The 22950-nt window shown below is 53.6% G+C and overlaps 1 protein-coding gene across 3 annotated transcripts in view; it reads left to right on the plus strand.

The window, feature by feature from the left end:
• The first annotated feature begins 4047 nt into the window (after positions 1-4047).
• The window catches only part of PRDM16 (PR/SET domain 16), a 354915-nt gene continuing 336012 nt past the window's right edge, over positions 4048-22950 (plus strand). For 2 of the 3 annotated variants that reach the window (XM_087755352.1, XM_087755353.1), the window contains exons 1-2: positions 4048-4124; positions 4508-4607. In XM_087755352.1, the coding sequence (XP_087611478.1) occupies positions 4538-4607 (70 nt within the window). In that variant the 5' untranslated portion in view covers positions 4048-4124; positions 4508-4537. Of the gene's footprint in view, positions 4125-4507; positions 4608-18584; positions 18752-22950 lie in introns of those variants that run through there. The other variant, XM_009460869.2, reaches the window with a different exon arrangement.

The following is a 22950-nucleotide window of genomic DNA, read 5'->3' on the forward strand; positions in this document are numbered from 1 at the left end:
CTTGATGCTTCAGCGAAACTGAATCTGGGCCTTTGTCTTCCTGAGCATCAGTTCCAGTTGTGTGATACTTAAATACTATGGAAAGTAGTAGGAAACTACTTGGACTTAATCTGGCTTTGCTGTTTGAGGTGGTGATGTTGTAGGGCTGTGCTGTGTCCTGCGTCGGGCAGACATACCTGATGTGGAATACACGCTAACTTTCAGGTACTCCGCTTTGCCCGATCAAATACTCAGGGGGAGTACCACCATCAGAGATGGGGGGGAGAGGCAAAATGAGACCTGTAAAGAAAATATATTGAAATAAAGGAAACATTATAAAGACTTGGACTCTTCACCTTCTCAAAGCCACCAGTTCTAGTGCCTAGCCATCTAAGGTCCTCATTACATGCAGCTCATTAGATTTGCAGCTGACGAGCAGAGAGCTGTCAGTGCAGCCCGGTCTGGGGGACCTGACACGGTGTTGTTCGAGCTGCCTGCCTTGCCCCTCCTGCGTGGACAGCCGTGGAGCGAGCTGAGCCACCGCTGTGTGCAGCGCGACGTTTTCAGGCAAGCTGAAATCAGTGATGGTTACCTCAACATATGAAGCTGTAATTGCAGAAGAACAGGAACCACGAGGCTGCCCCGTGTTAAGCCAATACGTTTAACTGAGCATTCGTACTGAAGGCAGCATCTCACCAAACGTAGCCATGAAAAATCCGTGGGTCATCTTGTGTCCTGTTCATCGGTGGAAGGAAATGAATGGATATCGAGTGCAAAGGCTGAAAAAAGACGGATGTGCCCAGGTGTGTTTGAAGGAAAAAATCCCAGTCAAGGTACCGGCCTATATTGTTCTCCTCTGTTTTGGCTTGAATCTTGCGCGGTCTCAGGGAGGGGATGCCGTGAGCTGCCGCAGCACGAGATGCGCCTTTTCAACCCGCAGAGAGCTCTCTTGACACCCTGGGCATTCCTGTGGATGAGAGAGTCTGTCCCTGCAGAGCACACGAAGGGGGGTCAGAGCAAAAGGTCCCTTAGAATCACCTGCTATTTCATCCGCAAGCACAGAACAGTGGATCACGCCCATAAATAGAATTAGCTCAGCCCCAAATTACCAGTGTTATACACTGAAATAACCAGTCTCACGTATCAGGCTGCCTGAGTATTTAATAGTAGTTCCACCAGTTTGACTGACATCCAACTGCTTTTATTTTCAGTTTGTTTACAGAGAAGTGTCCATGTCATGAGCGACTCAATGCGTGAGGATTTTCTTTTAGAAGCCACAGAAGGAATTAAAACCAACAATAATCCACCAAATTATTTCAGAATTTTTTTCTCCTCGAATGTCCTAAGGAATTCCCCAACTCCTAACCTGTTCCAATTGGCACCATCATGCACTTGAGCTCTAATATCAGTGGAGTTTGTAATGTTTCCAATTTTTCTGGGGAGGGATTACATGAAACCGAAATAATTCTTTCCATGGGGGATTACATAGCCACTTTTGTTCTAAGTCCATGAGTGAGGAACTTTTTCTTGGGTACCTGTTTCTTCTTAGCCTATGAAAGCTAGTGTTGTTTAGAATATCTAGGCATGAATCCATTTCATTAATTTCATTCCTGATCATTTAATTCCTAAAGGAACCTGATTAAATAGCCTATCGTAAGTCCAGTCTTTATATTTTGGCTGAATGCTCTTGGACTGCTAATTTCACATCAATTGTATGCGCAGCATTCCCCATTTTAGTGACCGAAATACATCTGCATACTTAATAAGATAAAAACTCACCTTGAGGAACTGGCAGCCGCCGATGAAAATGGCTCGTATTTGAGGGGAGAATTGCTACTGATTTACAAGAGTCTGGATCAAATGTCTGTTCTCAAACGTTGGCTTTTTTCTGTTCAAGTACCAAAGTGTGCTTCAGGGATTTTTTTGGCAGGGGTTTTAGAGCAGGAAAATAGGAAATGAACTGGAAAATTTGAAGACTACAGCAAACAAGAAAATCCTGGAAGGAACACACTCTATAGATCCACCCTAGCCATTAATAATATGGAAAGATTTCATTAGAAAAAGAGAGGGGGAAGAGAAAAAGAAAGAATGTACAAGGAGGCAGTGTTAGCATCAGCGTGCCCAGGATGTCCTCGCTGCTCAAACTTAGACAGGGCTTTCGCAGTGCACTTCTGCCATTGTAGGCAACAGCCACCGCACTAAAAACTACACTTCTGAGTAAGCTACTAAACCCCAAGCACTGTGACATATGGCAAGCGGCTTTTGAAACACTTCTGCAGAGGCCAGTTTGCTGGGGACTGCGCGGAGATGAAGGTGCACGGGTGAGATGCTTTAAATGCAAACCATCACCCAAGCATCTCCTCTTCGCACCAACACATGGGGAATAAAGCAAATCAAGTTACATTGCTGGCACCGTGGCCACCTGAGAAAGTCATTTGTTCTGATGGAGAAACACCTTCTGCCCTAGCCCGGAGAGCGCCTGGCAGCTGGAACCCCCCAAAAGACACTGCTTTATTTAAGGGGAACTGCAAGAGGGCATCGTCCTCACGCTGGCCCCTTCTAGCCCACAGCCTCCACGTGGCCGGTCAGTCCCTGTCAAAGGAGCAAACCCTTCAGAAACTCCATCTGTGCAGGGGAGCGCTGGGACCTGAACCCATCCACCGCGTGGAGCCGCAGGCGGGCGGACTGCCGTGCGCGTGTTGCAGTCTGCTGTTACCTGCTCCGCTCTGACCGGGCCCAGGGAAATGCGTGGAGCCCGGCAAATTGTTTTGTAAAACGGGAAATAAAGTTCTGTCCCCTTTCACCTCTCTGTAGCAGGTACCTGCCACCTCATCACTGCCATCCCCCTCCTGCGCGGGGGCCCTTGAAAGGTTCCCTAGTAGCCAGAAAGCATCCATTACACCAAATGCTTCTGTTTACTGTAACCTACAAACAGCGTAGTGAACTCAATATATTTTTGTCTGGGAAATTGTTTTGTTCTTCCCTGTAACACACTCGAGGTGATTGTCTGTTCTTTTGTGTCAGTTCTAGGCAAAGTGCGCTGCATTAAAACTCCCACCACAGCAAAACAGAGCAGAGCAATTTAAAATCCCTGTTTTTGCCAAAAGTTTTTGCGCCATTATGTCACATCCTATACATCAGAATTTGCTGGGAAAGACTTGGGGTTTTTTTTCAGTGTTCCTGCTTTCTTCTGGAAATAGAAATATCAGCAGGTCGACTGACATTGAGTTATGTTTTACGTATTTCCACAGACTGACATTGAGTTATGTTTTACGTATTTCCACAGTATGTGTGAGGAAGTTCAGTCTTTATACTTACGAAACATACCGTTACTACAAATAAAAGAATCTAAGCATTGGAAATATAATGAGTATTAAATGTAGACCCTTTGGGATGCCTAACAGTTAACTCATCTGTGAGATAAAATCTGTCCCATATTCACCAGCGCTGCCGTAGTTGCCTTTTCCAAGTAGCCATGAGCGTATGAAGGGGGGGGAGCAGCGAGGGGCTGTTACTTGAATGACCCAAGATGAGCTTTACATATCACTGGGAATTATTGACAGCCCACCAAAAATTAATTAATTGTCTGTCTGTAGACTTGGTGAGCTGATTTGTTTCAACATGTGTGTTTTATCTCTTTGTAATGTAATAAATCTCCATTTCTTACAACAGGCAATAGGAATCTATCCAGTGTGCATGGAGAATGCATCCACAGCAGCGATTTTATCTCATGCTTCTCAACCACTGACACATCCATGAAGAAACTCCCTTCACGTGCAAGGTGCCATCTCAGCTGTAACAGCCACCACGGTTGTTGCCGCCCTTGGGGCGCAGCTCACTGGGAAGCAGAGGAGCAGTTGGATTGCACGGGCGCTTGCTGCTCCGGGCGCTGCTCTCTGTCGCCAGCTGCCTGCCCTGATGCCACAGACCCCAGCGCGACCCAGCCCAAGACCTGATGAGCTGAATTGAGCCCAGCTGGCTCCACTCACCTGAACTAGATTACCTTCGTCAAGTCAATTAATTCTATATAGGCACCTCTGAGCCCCTCCCTAGAAGAGTCAGCTTTTTGTCGGAAGAAGGTTTGCTGTGTGTGAAGTCCTCTCTGTATCGACTCATGAGCCAGGAGGATCTACAACTTCTTGGAGGTATGTATGTTCTTCAGCTATTTTGAGGTAGTGAACTGAAGGCCAGTTCACCACTATAGGAAAAAGAGAGAATCAGAGCTGCAACAGCAAAATACAAGCTGTTTTAAGTTCTTGTTTTGTGCATCTGTGTTATGTATGTATCAGTAAAGTCTATGCTGAAAAAATTGCTCGGGGATGATGCACATCAGCAAAGGATTGAATAACCTGCAGGAACCTTTGCAATGTTTGTAGCTTTCTTACTGTGTAAAAAGAAAACTCTGCTGCCTCGTGAGTTTGAGTCCCTACTGTGCTACCGTAGAGATGAGGCTGCAGTGGGATCAGGGGGAGGCCATTCAGCTCCAAGGAAATAGCTGCTTGCTTCAACAGTGCGACGTTTCTTACAGATTTGATGGGCTCTGGTGCTATCAGTGTGGATGCCCAATTCCTGCGTGTCAAGAAATCTCTTCACTGCAGAGAAAGAAGAAAACAGCAGATGCAGACCTTGTAAGTAGGAGAAAACCAATTTCTTTTCTAGAAAACTTAAAGGATAGGAAGCTTCAAGGCTGAAAGCAAATTAAAGGAGAAGTGGAAGCAAGTGGAACTTAAGAGCTAAGACAAAAAGTGATGTGGGACACCTGAATAACTGTGAGGGCCTCTACTGCTGTGGTTGAAATGCTGTTGTTTCTGGGGTGGAACATGGTGGATGTTCAGCAATTCTGAGTAACGGCTTTGGTCGGGAAGTTAAGGTGAGAGTATCTATTTGAAATGTCTCATGAAAATAATTAGTGGCTGTTGCTAGGCTAACAGGTGAACACCGCTGTTCTGGAGAAGCGCAGCAGGCTCTCCTGCAGTGCCACTGGATCTCCTGCGCTTGCTTCGGTCATGGTATTTTGTGTGTGTTCGGAGGAATTGCTGGAGGCTTTTTTGGTGTCCCTCTGAATTGGTTGTTTTGAAACTTCTGGCTCATAGTAGGATGTTGTGAGATTTTTCTGTGAGGAGAAGAGAGACCTTGGTGATTTCCAGACCGAGTAATTACCCTGGGGTTTATCTCCAAAGGGAAGAAGGTGAATAAAGACAAGCAGTTAGGCTCCGATTGCTCTATGGTGGTGATAGACCTGACCTGACGCTGGCAAGGAGAGCCGAGTATCTTTCCTCCCCCTTCCCCTCGTAGCCTGTGGATAATGTGCAGAGGAGAGCTGAATAATTCGGTACTGTGTATGCAACAGAACCTGGAATTTCTGCTTGATGGTCACTGGAGCTAACCTGGAAGCTTTTCGTGATGCTAGAGGGCAAATGGCACCTGAGCCAAGGTTCTGGAGGACGTGGTGAAGGGAAACTGTTGTTGCAATCTGGGTGACAACTGTCAGGAATCGGCCTTTTCTCTCCGAGAACACGGTTATGTTTGAACCGCACATTCATCTGCTTCTGTTAAAGAAAAATACAGCTGCTTTCTTACTGCATTTATTGTTTAATTCATTCATGCTGCTTGTTGGAAACACCATCATTAAAGTCCTTCTGGGGCATAGTTTGTTTTAAAGAAAACTCTCCATGGAAAAGACTTTCCTTTAAATTTAGTACAAAAGAAAAGCTCCACTAGTTTTATTTATAGATCAGGGCATGAGAGACTTTCAGTTTTCAGGCTAGCTCTGTATCTCTGTTTCTCCCATAAAAACATGTTTAACATTTTTTCTCATCCTTCCAGAATAAAATTCTTTTATTGTGATCTTTTTCTTTTTTGCTAAAATGCAGCCGCTTGAGTGGCCAAAATGTCAGGTTTACCCATTGGATAGGCAGTTCTACGGGCTGTGGTGCTGTTCTTGGATGATGCATTCTGGGTTTTGGTTATTCTTTAATAGATCATCTCTTGCTTCTGTGAGTTTGTGACAGTTTCTATGCCTAAAGTTGTCTGAGCACTTTCCAGATCTGGACCATATGTATGATAAATGTGGGGCTGTTATTAATATGGAAGCATCCAGAATTTCATTGTGCAATATATGCTTGTATGAACAGTGAGAAAATGGCTAAATGGTGAAATGGTCAGAAATATGACTTTCCAACAACCTGGATGATGAGAAAATAAACAGTATTAGTTCATGTGTGTTTGATGGGGGGAAAATACTGAACTGTGGTTTGCCTGGCGAAGCAGCGGTGCCTAGGTGAATGGCAACACTGAGACCATAGAGCTTGTTTTCTATGGTTTATTTATGGTGAGATGCAGAGTTCTGAAGGGCTTTGTTTAAAGTGGCGGGTTTTCCTTTTCTAGTGGAAGTTAGGCTGTGATAAACAGGTCCAGCTGTAAAAATTAAGGGCTGAGGTGATTACAAAGCAGAAATGCTGGCCTGCTTTGTTGCCAGAGCTTTTGCTGCTCTTGAAGAGCAGCAATTCTTAACAAGTTTGAAAAGAAGTCAGGGGACACTGGGCACTTTTTCTCCTGTTGCAACTTCACTGGGTTTTACTCTTTCACAGCCAGTCTTTACACCCATGTTGTGCCTTGCCAGCCCAGGTTTGGTGGTCAATGTACTTAGGAATGAAGTGTTTCACTGCCTGGATGGATTGTTCAGCTGAGCTTTGTGACAAAATAAACTATTAAGACTCAAATTCCCTTGAAAATGTCAGGGCCTTTTGTGATCTTTAACTAATTCACATTCTGGGTTGCTTAAGAGTGGAGTTAAAAATCTGTTAGTCATAATTTTGTAGAAAATATGTTCTCCGTATGAATGAGCGCTGTCCCCCTTTTAATGCACCCAAGTGGCTGAAACTGAGAGCCTCCTGTTCCTCAGGATGCACTTGCTAAATGCAAGTACTGCTCTTATTTGAGCCGTTTATAAATCACTGTATGGGTGATCTCACGCCATTATTTTTAAAGAAACTTCTCAGTTCACTCTATTTAACTTTATACTTCAGAGAAATGAAACTATTTCCCCATCTCATTTATACTGAAGGAACACAACTGCAGCTGAATGGTAGTCAAGCAAGTTGTGATGTATCTGTTTCAGGGTACTAAAAGAATCTGGAATGAAAATATGAGAAGGTCTTCGGGTGTATATCGGGAAACAGTACTATTGGCACTGTCGTGAGAGCGTAGCGAACTGCTGAGGAATACGCACGTTTTTCTCAAGCTAACGGCAGCGTACCACAGCGTTGCGCAAAGCCTCTCTGCAGGGATTCTGATTTTTGAGAATGCCCTGTGTAACATCACAGCGTAGTCTGTCTGCAGTACTTGGAGCCAGAATATTTGCGTTGCTGCTGAATTTGTTTTGGTGCGATGTGCTTGCCTGCTCTGTTGGCTTGTTGCTGCTGTTTACATGGCAACTGAAAAGATGATTTATTCTGAAAACTGAGAGCTCTTTTTGAGTGTCCTGCATAGCTTTGTTATTGCACGGAGGATATAAGTATCCTACCATAATACCCTTTTGCTCTGATATTCTTTCATCACGGAGTCTGGAAGCTACTTTTCCAGCAGTAGAGTGGGCAACTTCAGTAAACGAAATGAAACAAGATTCTAAGAGAAAAATGAGATGTCCTTTTCGATCGAATGGATTCAAGTTTGCAGCTTGCTGTACCACTTCAGTACAAAAAAACCTTCATCCTTTTTGGGAACTTTTTGTGATGTGATTTTTTTTTTCATCTTTTAGTGGTGACAATCTTGTGAGAGAGCTCTGCCTTTGCTCAAAGGCTTAATCTGCCAACCTGCTAGGGAAAAGTAGGAAATGGGACTCCCTTGGTAGATGGATCAAGGCAATGGGCCTTAATACCACAAGAAAAATGAGAATGGCCAGGATCTTTTCTGCCTTGGGAACCTTTAAATGCCATGTTCAGGTCTTTGGTTTTGCAGTACTTACCCTCTGGAACATCCTACCCACACCAGGCCTCAGAAGAAACTGCCTTTCTGGTAGCAGCAGAATTTTGGGTTTGCTGCCTGCGAAATGCCTGATAGGGCAGGTGACGTGATAAAGCTGAGGAGGACGGGAATCGTGGCAGGCGATGCCTTACTAGGCGGTTGCTCTGGTCAGTTGTTCAGAAACGTGCGCTCTGGCTGGAAGTACCTTGCTTATCTTCAATGGGAAGTGTCGCAATTTGTGTTTTGCCTCTTGTTGTATAGAAATGATGAGGCAGAGTCAGAACTAGTCCTGAGAACAGGGCTCTTTTGGATCCCTGAGTTGCAACTTGTCAGACCAGCTATTACCTGGAAAGCTCCTTGTCTTTGATTTTCCCACTTAATATAAAGAGAGTAACTAAATATGAACCTTAATGCTTACAAACGGTGCTGGAGATGATCGAGTTCTGAATGTCTTCATAATTTGGGTGGAGTTGTACCTGTGGGACTCCGACAATACAGACATTTTGTAGCTGTTAAGTGCTAAGTGCTAGAGCTGAAATCACACAGACGGTGTCTACAAAGCGAGAGGCCTGACCCTGCATCCCTCGCACATCCCAAATTGCGCCGCTGGCGTGGGGAGTGGTGCGCTGCGGCAGCCTGAGCTCTCGGGCTGCTGCTTAATTGCTGAAGGTAGGGAAGAAATTCCCCTGCGGGACCCAGGAACCTGCAGCGGTCAGACAGGAACGCAGTTTTGCTGGCAGTGTTACTTGGGAGCTACCACTTGGAGATGAAGTGATAGGTACTTAACTGCTGCTTGAATTCAGCAAATGCTACCAGCAAGCAGTGGTGGCAAGCTTTTTCAGGGAGGTTTGATTGGAGGGGCTTCAATAGATGAATAAATGAAACTAAAGTTGATCTGTCATGCCTTAGCTGGGTAACTTATGAGTTTTTCCTTCCCTGAGTGTATTCCTTTAGGAAGGCTATTTTTTAGGTATTGAGTAAACACTATTATTCAGCAAGACTTTTGTTTGACTCAGGTATCAAATTAGTTTTTACTTTTAATGCTATACCAATTGTAGAAGCCTTTTTCCTACGCAGGATGTAAATCAGTGCTTTCATTTTTTGACAGGGAATAGTGAGTATGTCTGGTGCTTTCCAAAATGTAGTGTTCCTTCCCCAAAGGTCCTGCTCTTTCCTCTGTTTTAACACAGGTCTTTGCAGGAATGAGCCCAATGGAACATGAGTCACTGCAGGAGCAAGCGTATGGGCAAGGTGGGCTCCTGGCTTATAAATGGTACAATTGTAGATACAGAAGTGCAAAGGCTGCACTGGTTGGCAAGCTGGCTGGAAAATAGCGGTCATAAGGTAGACAGACACTTATATTCATAGAAACCATTGGCTATTTTGTATATATTTGCATTTCATTTTCTAACTGCTTCTTTCAAATGGAGCTTGGTTTTAACTGTTCATCAATTAGCTCATCGCTAGCTACGCCTCGCTGTTCTGACAGCCAAACTGCCGAACTCCCGTAGGATTGCCACAAGTTCTCATGTAGCCAATTTGTGGGCTAAAAACCTGACAGCGAGGTTGAGAAGCCTAACGACCTTGCTTCTCGATGCTCGAGACGCTCTTTGTGCGTTAACAGAAGTACGGGAGGGTCTGTGTGAAACTTTGGGTTTCTGAATGCAAAGACCAGAGCTCTGGCTGTGCATTAGTGTTCGTCTGGCCCTTGCTCCCATCACTGCGTTCTGAGCTTTCAACCCAAATCTCTTAAAGTAATAAGTAGTTTATTTTTCTGCCTGTAAAACAGAACACTGTTACTGCAGTGAATGTGCTTGTGCGATTGGAGAAAGATTTCTCTATCAGTTACTTAAACATGCTGCTTTTTCCTCTGAAATGAATAGCATCCCTCTAGTGTAAGAATAGACCTGGTTAGGAAATGTTCAGTGGCTTCAAGAGTGTTCGTCTCCTCCATGGAAATTAAACCAAAACCTTGCAAAGTTTAACATAACTATGTGGGTAAAGGAGAAACAAGAATTAGCAGCAGGACAAACAGCCAGGAACGCAGGCGTTTCTGCGATATGTAGATCTTCTATTGCTTCCTCCCTGCTCCCTCACTGCTAAGCTGTTCTTCCCTGCACCACACCGTCTTGTCTCGTGTGTGACTCTGCTCGGCTGAGTCATTACTTGTAACTGTCATATTGGGGGGAAAAAATACTTGTCAAATCATTATTTTCCAGTGATGAGAAGTGTGTTTTTAAAATCCCCATCTAGCTCTAACCCGTACCAAGGCTGAAGAGGGAATTAGCTGGACAGCAGTAGATGAAATGGGGGGGGGGGGGGGGGGGAATGAGATGATCCAAATTTATGCCTGGTGTAATTCTCTTCAGCTCGGTGAGTTCCACTCAAGGAATGAAGTTGACTCATTCTTCCTGGATCCAATCCACCTCTCATGGAAATCGATGAAATTCTTTCTGTTGCGTTTTAACACATGTTCTTACAGTTACTTTCTACAGTAAGTCTTCATTAATTTGTAAATCTAAATGAACTCTTGGTTCCCTACGGTTAAAAAAAAAAATTATTTCTGGTACTGATGGCTTTCCCTTGGACTGGGATATATGGAGGCGACACCAGTCACTTAAAGGGTGCTGTTAAATGCTTTCCCATCTCTGATCTGCAAACCCGAGGACGGGAGGTCTCTGTGCACACTTCTGTGATTTCGTGGGAGCGTTTATTGTGCTTTTAAGGTTAGCGGGAAAAGCCCTGGTCCTGCCAGCGCTCGGCTGGGGCAGCCAGGGTCCTGGGGGTGGAAACCCGCCTGTGCTGGGGGGCCCTGCCCGGGGCTGGGCAGGGGGTGCCCGGGGCTGGGGGGTCCCCCCACAGAGGGGCAGCCGGGGCCCCCCCCCGCCGTGCGCGTTTCCCTCGCATCCTCGGCGCGTTGCGCACCCGCGCTGGCGAGCGACAGATCACGGCAAAATCACATCACACCCCATAAGTTGCTTTTTTTTTTTTCCTCCCCCCAGCCTTTGAGTTATGCTCTGAACTGCGTTTTTTTTAAAGGTGGGTTTTTTTAAAGCTGCTTTGTATTAAATGAATAAAATATGGCCGTGTCCCGTCGGGTCCCTGTTTGCTTCCATTATGCACCTTTATAAAAAGGAGTTAATCATAAATGGGTTGCCACCGGCTTTTTGCAGTTTATCGCATTCCCAAAAGGAGTTCTGCATCCTCAGCTCATTGGATCATCTTCTTTTAATCTTAAAAAGAAAAACGTGGGGATGGGGGGTTTGAAAGCAGAGATCCTGTCACCTTTTAAACAGCTTTTGAAAACCCAGTAAGAATTGTAGCCTGCATTTATTTTTATGCCTGCAGAGATGCTTCGGGCTTTGCCCAGTAGGAAAGTCTCACTGCTTTAATTCGTTCTGCTGTAGATGAACAACATCTATTCAGCACCAGGAATATTTTCAGGTGTATTTGTAACAGATAAGTATTTCCGAAGTGCAGAACTCTGTTAGTGTTTAAAGGAGCATTTGGAAAGGGGGTTGATTCTTTACTTTTCCTGTTTGCTAGGAAAAAAAAAAGTGTTCTTAATTATGACTTGGGGGGCAAGGGGGGTATGCTTAGAAACCTCTTCCAGAAAAGTAATTCTAAACAGTGAAAAAGGGGGGGAGGAAAAAATAAAGCTCTATGATGTTTTATTTTAATAATCCTTTGCAGGCATGTGAGCCGTTCTCTGAAAAAAAACAAAGTTTCAGGAAAAAGGCACGAACAATACAGCCTTTAAAACCAAATCTGCAAACTTCTGAGAATATGCCCTCTTATTGAATACACCGGATTTCTCTCCCTAGAGAAGGGGAAGGTTTTGTTCGTTTGGACAGTCTTTGAATACTGTTCTAAAACTTCTTTCAAGTGGGAACTGAAGAGAGAAATGTTAAGTTCTGAGAGGAGACAATAAGTTAGCATCTTTGAAGGGAGTCCCTTGCATGCAAATAAGGCTTTTGGCAATTTGGGGAAGTTTAATTGGAAGGTGGAAGCGTGTAAAGATAAGGCTATATGGAAACTGAATCGGCAGGAGGGAGCCCGGTGGGGACCGGGGGAAGCCGGAGCCCGAGCAGGCCCGCTGCGGCGCCGGCCGCCGCTCCTGCCCCGCCGGGGGCCGCGGGATGGGACGGGACGGGGCGGGCGGCGGAGCCGGGGCAGCCCCGCGTCCCCCCGGGCGGCACCGCCGCGGGGCTCTCGCACCTCTGCCCCCTTCTGCCCCCGCTCCCGAGCTGCAGCCCCCGAAGGGGTCTCGTAAATAAATCCATCGGTTTAAAGTTTCTATAATTTTCACCTAATGAATTTTTTTCGTTAATGCTTTCCCCGCCCCCAGGGGCATTGTGTCAGGCCGGGCCCAGCCAGCCCTGGATGGCTTTTTCATAGCTCTTGGCTGCGCGCAGACCCTTCTTGGGATTAGTGGTCGGACTCCTCATTTCCCATAGCCATAAAAGGTCTTGAACTCAATTAATAGCTAATAATTATACAGCTAGCTCCGCTGCAGCCGTCGGGAGCGGAGGAAACGCAAGCAAAGCGGGCGCGTAACCCGCGGGGGCTCCGCACCTCCGGCCCCGCGGGGGGCAGCGGGGCCGCCCGTCCCCGTCCCCCCGCCGGGATGGGGCGGCATCGCCCCCGTCGGGGCTGGGGGAGCATCGGGGGAGGGGGGGCACCGCCCCGGTCGCTGCTGCGAGGCAGGGACGAGCTGGGAAGGCGTTGATCTTTGGCAGGGTGGCTAATGAAATTTGGAGGGGTTTCGCCTCGTTCACCTCCCCCCTCCCCCCCCCAAAAAAAAACTTAATTAAAGCAGCCCCCTCCTCGGGTTGCCAGCCCCCGGTGCTGGTGGCCGCGCTGCCGGCTGTGCCTCCGGGCTGGCCGCGGAGGGGCCGCGGGGCGGAGGGGGCCGGGGCCGGCGCTGCTCCGCTGCCCGCTCCCTTCCCTCCCCTCGCCGGAGGAGCCGTGCCCGGCCTCCGCGCCTCGCCGGCTGCTGCGGCTCGCGTTAGCCTTCCAGCGGCGGGCAGTTCTGGTAATTTCGAGAAGAAAGGCGAGACAGATCGTTTTAGTGGCTTCCGAACACAGTGTTTCGGTTGAAAAATGTTTGGTCGAAAATGACTCGGTCTCATACCTGTCCCCAGTGCCACCTCCCGCCGGAGGGGACGGCCCAAAGCCGCCGGGGAAGGGGAACCCTCTGCCCCTTGGGCTCCCTCCATTTCCAACCCGTTCGCCGAATTACAGCGCCCATCACTTCCATTTTGCTTTCATTTGGCAAGCGTTCTCCGGGCAAAAATATTTTGATCAAACGTCTAAAAAAATTGCTATAACTCCCTAATTTCCCTTCATTCCACGAGACCGTCATGATTAAAACTGCTGTGTTTACATCCTCCGAAAACTGTCTGTTCATGGGCTGGCGTTTTAAAGACAACAGTGCGCGATCTTTTTACGATTGTAATTATAATACCGTTCAAGTTAGATATTCAAATGTAAATGTTGCTTTTCTTTTTACGACTTCTCATTTTGGGACATGCATTTTTACCTTGCCCTGGACCAGCAAGGCGTAGCCTTGCGTAGCGGAGTGTAACGAATTCGAAGGAATTCTTAGAGCTGAACATGTTTTTTGAAAAATCTTAAATGGCAATTTACACGGTATTTTTTCATGGCCAGAGAAGCCAGTGTTTTCTTCTAGAAATAAGGAGGAAAAAAAAAAAAGTCTGATAAACGCATTTTGATGCAAAGACCGATTTCAGTGCAGCTTAACTACCAGGCAAGTGAGCTGCAGGACAGCAACGTGCACGCCCAGGTCTTGAAATGGTTCCCCCCCCCGCCGGGTGTTCCCTCGCTAAGAGGAGCAGTAAGGGTGACTTAATTTTTTTTTCTGTACCAAATGCGGACATTTTTGTCCTTCGCAGAGTGGTGTTTCTTCTGGGGCTTCTCAAAGGTGTTTAGGTAAAAAAAAAAATGGTTTTAAGCCAATGAGTGTGCAAATCGGTTTCTTCAGGGAAGGAGCTGCTGGGGTCCGCTGGGTGGGCGCTGCGCCTCCCCGGGCCGACATCGCTGTTTCTCTGCGCGTAAAGCGCCTCTGAGCCCTGCACCGGCCGCTCCGTCGGGAGGTACCGGCGGCGGGGGGGAGCCCGGCTGGGCTCGCTGGCCCGGGGGCTCGCCGGCCCGGGCTGCCTGGCCCCGCGGGCCGCCGCCGGCTCCTCGCCGCGGGGAGGCTGCAGCCGGCCCTTGATATCTTTAATTTAATTTTTACTTGTCTCACGGCCCGGCCCCGGCCGCGGCGGGCAGGCAGCGGCGCTGCTGCCGGGGGGGGCGAACGGAGCTCCCCCCGGCGGGGCCGGGGGCTCGGGGGGCGCCGCGCCGCCCTCCGCGCTGTCCTCAGCCGCCCCCTTGCGCCCGCGCCGCGCCGGGAGCGGGGCTTTGAACCGCGGCCGGGAGGTGTTGAAATTCCTCGGCACCGGCGGGGATGAAAGGCAAGCTGCTGTTTGATTGCGTGGGTTTAAGGCAGAGCCTAATTACGATGTGGCGGTTGTGCGTGTGCTTCCTCCGCTTATTAGTGGCAGATTAAAAGGAAAAATCTCTCGGGAAGCCTGTGACATTCTTACTGCCTGATCTGGCCGGGGCTCGCTGACCCTAACGGAGAGCAGCCCCGTCGTATGCCACGGGGATCTTGCGTAGTTTAAAATATTAATTCTTGGTCTAATCTCCCCGCAACGCTGCGCAGAAACAATGAGTAATTTGTGCGAAAATCCTTGGGAAGGGAGAGGGGTTACTCCGCGTGTGCGGCAGCTCCCGGACAAGCCGGACTATCTCAACCATTTTAATCTTCTTTACTGCTTAAAAAGACTTGTGCATAACAACCCGCAAACGCCTTCCCCCTCTCCGGTCGCCCAGCGGGGCCGGCCCCGAACCCGGGACCCCGGGGAGGGGGACGCGGCGGCAGCACATCTGGTTTTCAACAAAACCCACCAGGGAGGCTCGCACGCCAAGCTTCACCTGGAGCGTATTTTCAAAGCTGGCTTCATAAAATACCTGGGAGCACGGGGCTTTGTGGTGAAAATGCCGGGCAGCCCCCGTCACCCCCGCCGGGAGCCCCCGCCGCGGCGTCCCTGTGTTGAAATGTCCATTAGCGGGGCGAGGGAGCGGGGACGGAGGTGCGAACAGGAGCCGGGGCGGATGATATAAACTCCTAACGGGGGGATTTCACGACCGTCGGCTTGCCTGTGCCCCCAGACCCGGCCAGCCCCCCGCCTCGGCTCTGCCCTGCCCGGCGGGTCCCGCTCCCCTGCCACGCGTGTGGTGCAAAGGCCGCTCCCTTCCCTGCGGGAGAAAATTATTAAGGCTCGGCGGAAAAGCGGCCGCCCCCGGGGGAGCCTCTCTCTCCCCTCCAGCCGGCTCCGGGGCTGCCCTGAGGAGAGCCCCTCGCCGGCGGCGGGCCACGCGTGGCTGCGGCGTGCGGGGCCGCCTGCGTGGGCACCGCGGCCGGGCAGGGGCCGCCGGCTCCCTCTGTCAGGTCCCTGGCAGCCACCCGGGCTGACCCCGGCGGAGCCGAGAAGCTTCCCGGCCCCTCTCCCTTCCTCCACGCCAATGAATTTGCTGGTCCCCGTGGAAGCGACCCGCACTCAAACAGGTGCAAGCCGTAAAAGTCGGCAGCAGCCGCGGGATGCTCCGGCGAGGGCTGCGGGGCTCGTCCCGGCCCCGAGCTGCGCACCTTGCTCCGGGGACGTGCTGTGCCTCGGCCCCGGGAGGCCCCGCTCCTTCCCCGGGGACTCGGGTCCGGCAGGCGGCGGGGCGGGCGGCCGCTCTCCGAGAGGGCACGGCGTCCCCGCAGCCTCCCCGGCTCCCTGCCCTGGCCACCAACCGGGCCGCCTCCACAGCGGTTTGGGCTGCAAGCGAGCCCGTGCGGCGGGGCCCGCTCCGAGCCGGCACCGCCCGCCCCTGCCCGCTGCCCGCCGCGGGGGTGGCAGCGCGTCCCCTCCCGCACGCCCTGCGGCCCGCCGCCAGCGCACCCCGGCACCCTCCGTTAAAAATTCGTTCCTTTTTTTTTCTTTCCCCTTCCCCCCCCCCCCCCCCCCCCCCCCCCTTTCCAACGCTGCCTCCCGGGCCGACAACAGCGCGGCGCAAGCCCCGGGCGCTGCCGTGCCCGCCGGCGGCGGAGGGGGCCCCGCTCCCGCCCGGCCTCTCGCCTCGCAGCGCGGCCAGAGCGAGCCAGAAATGCCAGGAAAGAAAACTGGTTGCCGATGCAAGCTGAGGGCAACCCCAGCCCTCGGCTCGGCCGGGTCGCACGACGACTTTTCGATCGCTTCTCTGTGGCTTCGTTTGCAGAAGCGTGGGGGAAAACTCCCCCCGCGCACCCCCGAAAGCGCTTTGCGTCTCCCGAAAGATCTGCGAGCGGGTCCGCCGGTCCGTGCGCATGTACCGTAGGAACTATTGCCGAGGGGCAACCTGAGCGCTGGGGATGCAGGAGGTTTTGGCGAGGAAGGGGAAGCCGGGCTTGTGCCGGGGGAGGCTGCGGGCGGCCCTGCCCGCGTCCCGGCCCGGTGACCGGTCGCTCGGGCCCTCCGTGCCCTTTGTTTTCGCGGCCCCGGGAGGGGGACGGCGACGGCGACCGGGGCACCCTCCGCTCGCCAGCCGCCGTTTCACGGCTTGGCTGCGGGTCGGGGCTGAGCGCGTCGCGGCCGCTGGAATAACAGGGAGAAATAACCGGGACGGCATTTTCAAACTGAAATCTGTCTGTCCCGCGAGCAGCTCAGCGGGGGCATGCGGGAGACAGCCAGCGTCCGGGATCGCTGGAAGAAATATTTCAATGCATTGGAAACATTAGCGCTCCTGTTTCGCCGGTGAAGCTCGGAGGAGCTTGTTTTTCCGACCTCGGGGTGCGCGGCGTGCCGTGGAGCGGCTACCTGTGCGCTGAGGCGTCCTCCAGGCAGGAATTCACGGGCACCATTTCAACATTTTCGGCGACACGTGGCTGCGAGTTCCCTTCAAACGTATTTATTTTATTTGGACTCCTGCTCCACCACCCTTCCCTTTAGCGCTGGCTCCTAGGTAGCATCTGAAAGGGCCCTGCTCCCATTTGCAATTAAAGAGTTTATTGAGGAGGGGAAAACCGGTAATTAGCAAGAATATTCCCCCCTCCCCAGTTCCACCTGCAGGGCAAAAGTGCAGCTGGCAGAATGGCTTCCAGCAGAGACCTGACGCACCCACAGAAGTTTTGCTTTGTTTTTGCGATGCCCTTCAGTGAGAGGGCTCCCGATTTTTCTGCTCGCCGAGCCCCGGTGAGGGGTAGCACCTCAAGCGCACATCAGAGCGCTCTCCCTAACCCGATTATTTTATTGAATGTTTATGAAGGCGCGCGCTTTCTCTCTCCCTCTCTCTCCATATTAATCTCATTAAATCCTACCTTTCAACCTTCTTCCGTGACCATCTGACCTGGCCACTTGAATTAAAATAGTGCTTTCTCCGCAGTCAAAGACAGCACATCAATCATCGGGCTATTTACACTTCGCTCCTTTCTTCAAAGCGGCTCTGCCGGGGCTCGCTCTACCTCCGCTCCCGGGGGTGACGGGCAGGTCCTGGGGGCTCGCCGGCATCGCTCCGCGGGCTTTGTGATTTTGGGTTTGGTTTTTTTTTTTTTCCTTCCTCTCCCCCCTTTTCTCGGGTGTCCGCGCCTCTCCCGGCGTCCCCCGTCCCTCGGGAGCGCTTCCCGAGCTCGCTGCCTTCCACCTGAAAGGCAGAAGAAAGCGGCGCGGCACCGGCTGCCCGCGGCCGCCCGTCCCGCCCCGTCCCGTCCCCGCCGCTCCCGCGGGGGCTCCGCGCCGGCCGCCGCCGCTGCCCGCCGGGGAGGCGAGGGCGCAGGCCCCGGCCCCGCCGCCCCTCTCGCCCCGGCCCCGCCGCCCTCCCGCCCCGGCCCGGCGGCGCGGAGCTGCCCCCGGAGCGGCGGCCGCCGCCGCTGCGGGGGCAGCTCCGCGCCGCCGGGCCCGGGGAGCGAGAGCCCGGGGTTCGCCTGCTGGGTCAAAACGTTCACGAACACGGACAAAATCGAGTGGGGGAGGAAAGAGGCAAGGCTTGCGAGCGGCGGTGGCGAGCAGAAACGTTCTGGTGGAAAGGCGAGGAATGACGGCAGAACACAAAGCGCAAATGATGTTATTTTACAAGTTATGCGGCCCCCTGAGCCGGAGGGGGCGAGGGAGGAAGAAGGGCAAACGGGAAGAAAAGACAGACAGGCACGGGTTGAAAAGTTACTGTAAATAAAATTTTCAGATTAAAAATAAAAGCATGTCTAAAATATGTACAGTTACAGGATGACAGCCATTAACAAACTCTCTCTACAGCATTGCTATTTAGTAGTAGTAATAATAATAATAATATAATGATAATCACCTCTTTATAGGATGGCACCTTGATCCTTAAATATTGTCCACTGTGTAAGGTCAGTGTGCAGAGGGTTAGGAGCGGAGAGGGCTGATTTTTCTTAAAGGGGCAGATCAGGGGAAGGCTGCGATGGTGCTGGGAGAGAGGAGGGGGGAGAGATAAGTGGTCTGAAGAAGAGGATAGGACAAAAAAAAAACGGAGGAAAAAAAAAAAACCACCCTGATGATGATGAATACATTGGAAAGTTTTTTTGGCCCTGGTGAGGGTGTCAGATTGAATGCTCTGTGCGCATGTGCGAAGGTGTCCAAACTGACAATGCTTGGGAGATGAAGATAGTGTGTAGCTGCTTCTGGGCTCAAGGAGGAGGAGAGGAATCCACAAGCCGACACGATGAGATCCAAGGCGCGGGCGAGAAAACTGCCCAAAAGTAGGTCCTTTCCCTCCCTTCTTCCGCGGACCCCCTCCCCGGCGGCGGGGCCGGAGGGCGCGGAGCCGGGCCGGGGGCTGCGCGGGGCTGCAGCCCCTCTCCCTCCCCGCGGCGGCGGCCAGCCCCGCCGCCCGCCCCGCGGCCGCGGAGACCCAGCGTCCCGCGCTGCTCCGCGCCGCTCCGCGCTGCTCCGCGCCCGGGCGCGCTATAGCGGGGCGCGGCGGGCGGACGGCGGGCGCGGCGGGGCCGGGGGAGAAAAGCGAAAGTTAGCTGGAAGTTGACGAAAGGGGATAGCAACTTTTTTTTTTTTTTTTTTATTGAGTCGTTCCAAGTCTTGTGAAATAATATTCCTGGCTTTTGAAATAGTGGGCGCTAGAGGTCTGCGTTTGGCATCTGCCTGCGAGAGCCGGAGAGACTTGGCGCTGGAGGGGGGGGAGAGCCGGGCAGAGGCAGACGGGGGGGAAAAGAAACCCTTCTGGTCTCGGGAACAATTATCGAGGAGAGGGAAGGAAGAGAATTTGTAGCAAAAATGGATCCGCTCTCAGTGAGGGGCTTTGGATTCGCAGGTCCAGAGGGAAGATCCTGAACGCAGCTCGGGTGTCCCAGCTGGGGGTTAAGAAGGTCTGGGGGAGGGGAGTGTGGGGGAGTGTCTTTAATTTTTAATTTTTTAAAATTTACTTGGGGGTGGAATTGCAGCTCGTAAGTCTCGCGCAGCTTTTTCCTCCGTCTTCCACCGGACCCTCTTCCTTTCTTCCTTTCGAATCGTTTTTAGACTGGATTTCCAGAGGAGGAGAGCGTGGCTTTTGTAGGGAAGAGCGGGGCTTTTTTGCCCCCGCTCCCGCAGAGTCCAGCTGCAAACGCTCGGTCTGGTTCCTCGCCGATTTAGCAGTTAGGCTCGGGGCAGCAGAGGATCCCGGTGCCCGGGCAGCCTGGCTGTGCTTCTCTACTATTACTACTATTACTATTATTATTTAGTTTCTGTTTCGCTCTGGCTCTGTGCGAAATATCTGGAGGCTGCAGAAGTTCCAGCGTAGCCTGCGCCCTGCCAGAAACTCCGCTTGCGGTGCTCGGAGGGTCGGGGCAGCGGCGCCCGGCCCGGTGAACCGCGGGCGCTCGCTCAGGGAGCCCTCGGGGCGGACTGGGACCAGTTCAGAGCCGGCCGAGGAGGCTGGGGGCCCCCAGCAGCCCCCCCCCCCCCCCCCCCCGGTACGCGGCCCTGCCGCAGGGCTCGGCGGGCAGCCGGCGCCCCGAGCCCGGCCCTGCGCCGACAAACCCCGTTTTGGGCGAAACGCTGGGCGTAGTGTCAAGCCTGGCTGGCGAAGGGGCAGCGGGAGCGAACGGCAGCGCTGCCGCACGTGGGCTCAAAGGTTTATTTTGTCGGTCAAGTTCGTTACTCGGGAGCCTTTTCAACTCCTCAAGGTCGGCGGGCACTTCGGGCTGCGGGTCCGGTCCCGGCTCCCGGGCGCAAGCTGCCGTTCCCCTCTCCCTCCCCGGCGGGGACCCCGCTCCCGCGGAGCGGTGCGGCTCCTCGCCCCGCTTTCCCCGCTCCGAGAGCCGGTCCCGCCGCGGCCGGGCACCGCCGCCGCCCCGCTCCATCCCCGCAAGGACGCGGCCGGCAGCCCCGGGCCCGGCGCTTTACCTTGCTGCGGGCACCTTTCACAGTGCGCTCCCGTACGGTTCCCCAGCTCCCAGACCAGCCCCTGCGCGTCTCTGCCTGGCACCCGCGCACCTTCCGCGCCCCGAGCAGCGCGGCTCTGCGAGGCGGGGGTGGCCGCGCCGAGCGGGGCCGGCATTGCCAGCGCTTCGCGGCCGCGCTGCTCCCGAAGTTGTCTTTCAATTAATCCTGGGGTGGCATTTTTTTGCAATAAACACAAGCTTTAAACGCCTCCGTTCGAATAACAACAACTTTTTTAAACAGTCATCACTTATTGTTTTAGGTTGTTACGCAGAAGAGTAATTTTCAGAGCTCTCTTGGCTGTGAAAGCGAGGTTGAATAGAGTGGAATATTTATAATTTTTTTTTTCTCCATCTCTTTCCTTTTGCTTCTGCAAAAGGCACCGGATTTCTTTGCAGCTGCGCGCGGTGCCGGGTCCGGGATTTTGCAGCCGCGTGCGGTGCGGGTTTGGCCGCTGTGTGCCCGGGTGTGCGGTGCGGGGTCCGGCCGCGGCTCCCGCAGGCTGCCCCGGCCTCTCCCCGGGCGCTCTCCCAGCTTGGCAGCCGTCAGGAAGCTTCTGCAGCTTAAGGACTAAGAGCTTTTCAGTGCCTGGCTATCTGAAGTGCTAGGGAGATGAGTGGGGGCTTCTGTGCCGGGAAGCAGCCGCTGCCCTGCAGCAGCAGGAGCTGCCGTCCAGAAACCTCCGGCCGCGGAGCGGGCGCTGCTAACGCGAACTGAAGTGTCTATTTGGAAGGCTGAGCTCTGATTAAAATCAGGTGTTTAATACAATACAAGGCCCAACGGTTTATGGGGTTTCAGCTGAGGATTTTTTAGGTATCACAGTTCAAAACAGTAGTCCAAAGCTTAGGTTTCCATATCCCAGGAGTATTTATTTGCAAAACAGATTAAACACGGACACGAGTGTACGGATCTCGCTGTATTTACACCGGCAAGGCAGTGCGAACTCCGGCTCCCGCACGAACCCCGCGCGGCCTCCCCGCACGCCGCCGCGGGCCTGTGCTGGGGCTCGCTCCCGCCCGCGTCCCGGGGCAAAGCCGCGCAGGGCCGGCGAGGCAGCAGCATCCAGTGCATGAGAACCACCGTATGCGGTAGAATTTCATTTCATTGGACAATATTTTAAGCAGATGTGAGGCTCCTCTGGGAGCTGGACTCGATCACCTGGCCCGGGAAGGGGATGAAGGCGGTGGGGGCTGGAGGGGGATGCCCGCCGGGCCCGGGAGGAGGAAGGCAGGGAGCGGAGCCGGCCCGCAGGCGCGGGTGGTTTTCGCTCGCTTTGCCGCTCGCCCCTGGGGGTGGGAGCCTTTGGGATGCCACGGCTGTAAATCAAAACCCGCGGTGCGAGGAGGGGCGGCGGCCCCGCGGGAGGGAGGCAGCCGGGGGTGCCCCAGGTGGGCGCCCCCCGCCCGGCCTCGGGCTCCTCGGGCCCTCCGCGGCCGCGGAGGAGGGTGCGCGGTGGCTCTGGGGAGCCCGGCAGCCCCGGGGGGTCCTGCTGGGGCAGGCAGGTAGGGGAAGGCCAGGCCGCGCCCCCGCGGGCAACGGGCCTCGTCCTTGGCGAGAAAATAAAATATTGGCGAGCGGGGAGAGGCTTCTGCAGGAGCTGGCGGCCTCCGGCTGGTAACGGGGAGGCGGAGAGGCGGCAAATGAAGGAGCTGGGCGCCGCAGGGTTAAAGCAAATTCGTTCCCTTTCGGAATCCCCCGAGTTGCGCTTGCGGAACACAAACGCGATTCCAAACCGCACGCGGATGGGCGCTTGTTGGACCGCGGGTCCGAAATAAACGTTCGTGCCGCAAAACGGCGGCCAGCGCTTCTGCAGTCCCGCTCGCTTGTCGTTATTAGGAGTGCGACCAGGTCCAAGCTTGGAGCCCGAGTTCTGAGGCAGAGCCGTTGCGTCCCCGCGGGCCGGCGGGGTGCGGCTGGGGCCCGGCGTCCCGGCCGCCCGTACCCGCTCCGCGGTGTCGGACTCGGCCTGCGGAGAGGACGGGCTGCCCCGGGGCTGATGAGGTGGTGGAGCGAGAAGGGAGCGGGAGAGAAGCGAAGGGGGAGGCTGGAGTCCAAGTACCGCTTCTCGCCGTGCGGCTGTGTGTGTGCTCGGGCGGCCGGTTCCCGCATCGGAACCCGCGGAGGACGAGAATTTACGGCGGTTTCGGGCGTTTCGGTTTTTTTACACCCTCAAGCCCGCCGCCGCCTCTGCCCCGTCTCCCCCAGATCCCCGGGCCGGGAGCAGCCTCCCGGGCTCTGCCAGCCGCCCGCTTGCGGACAGACAGACAGATCTCGGGACGGCGGAGAGAACGGCGGGGCTGCCGGCGGTGCGGGGCTCCCGGGCCGCCCCCCCGGGCCGCCGCCTCGGTGGCCGGGCGCTCGCCAAGCCGGGGCCGGGGGCTGCGCGGAGAGGCGCGGGGGCCGGCGCGGGGCCGGGGAGGCCGCGGCCGGGGGCGCAGCGCTCCGCGGAGCCGCCGCAGGTGCGGTTGGGCGCGGAGGCCGCCGGCGCTGGGTCCCCGCCGCCGCTGGGTCCCCGCCGCCGTGG

The sequence above is a fragment of the Nipponia nippon genome, unplaced genomic scaffold (genome assembly GCF_047370975.1).
Source record: "Nipponia nippon isolate SJK-2023a ecotype South Korea unplaced genomic scaffold, ASM4737097v1 scaffold_19, whole genome shotgun sequence".
Classification (NCBI taxonomy): Eukaryota; Metazoa; Chordata; class Aves; order Pelecaniformes; family Threskiornithidae; genus Nipponia; species Nipponia nippon.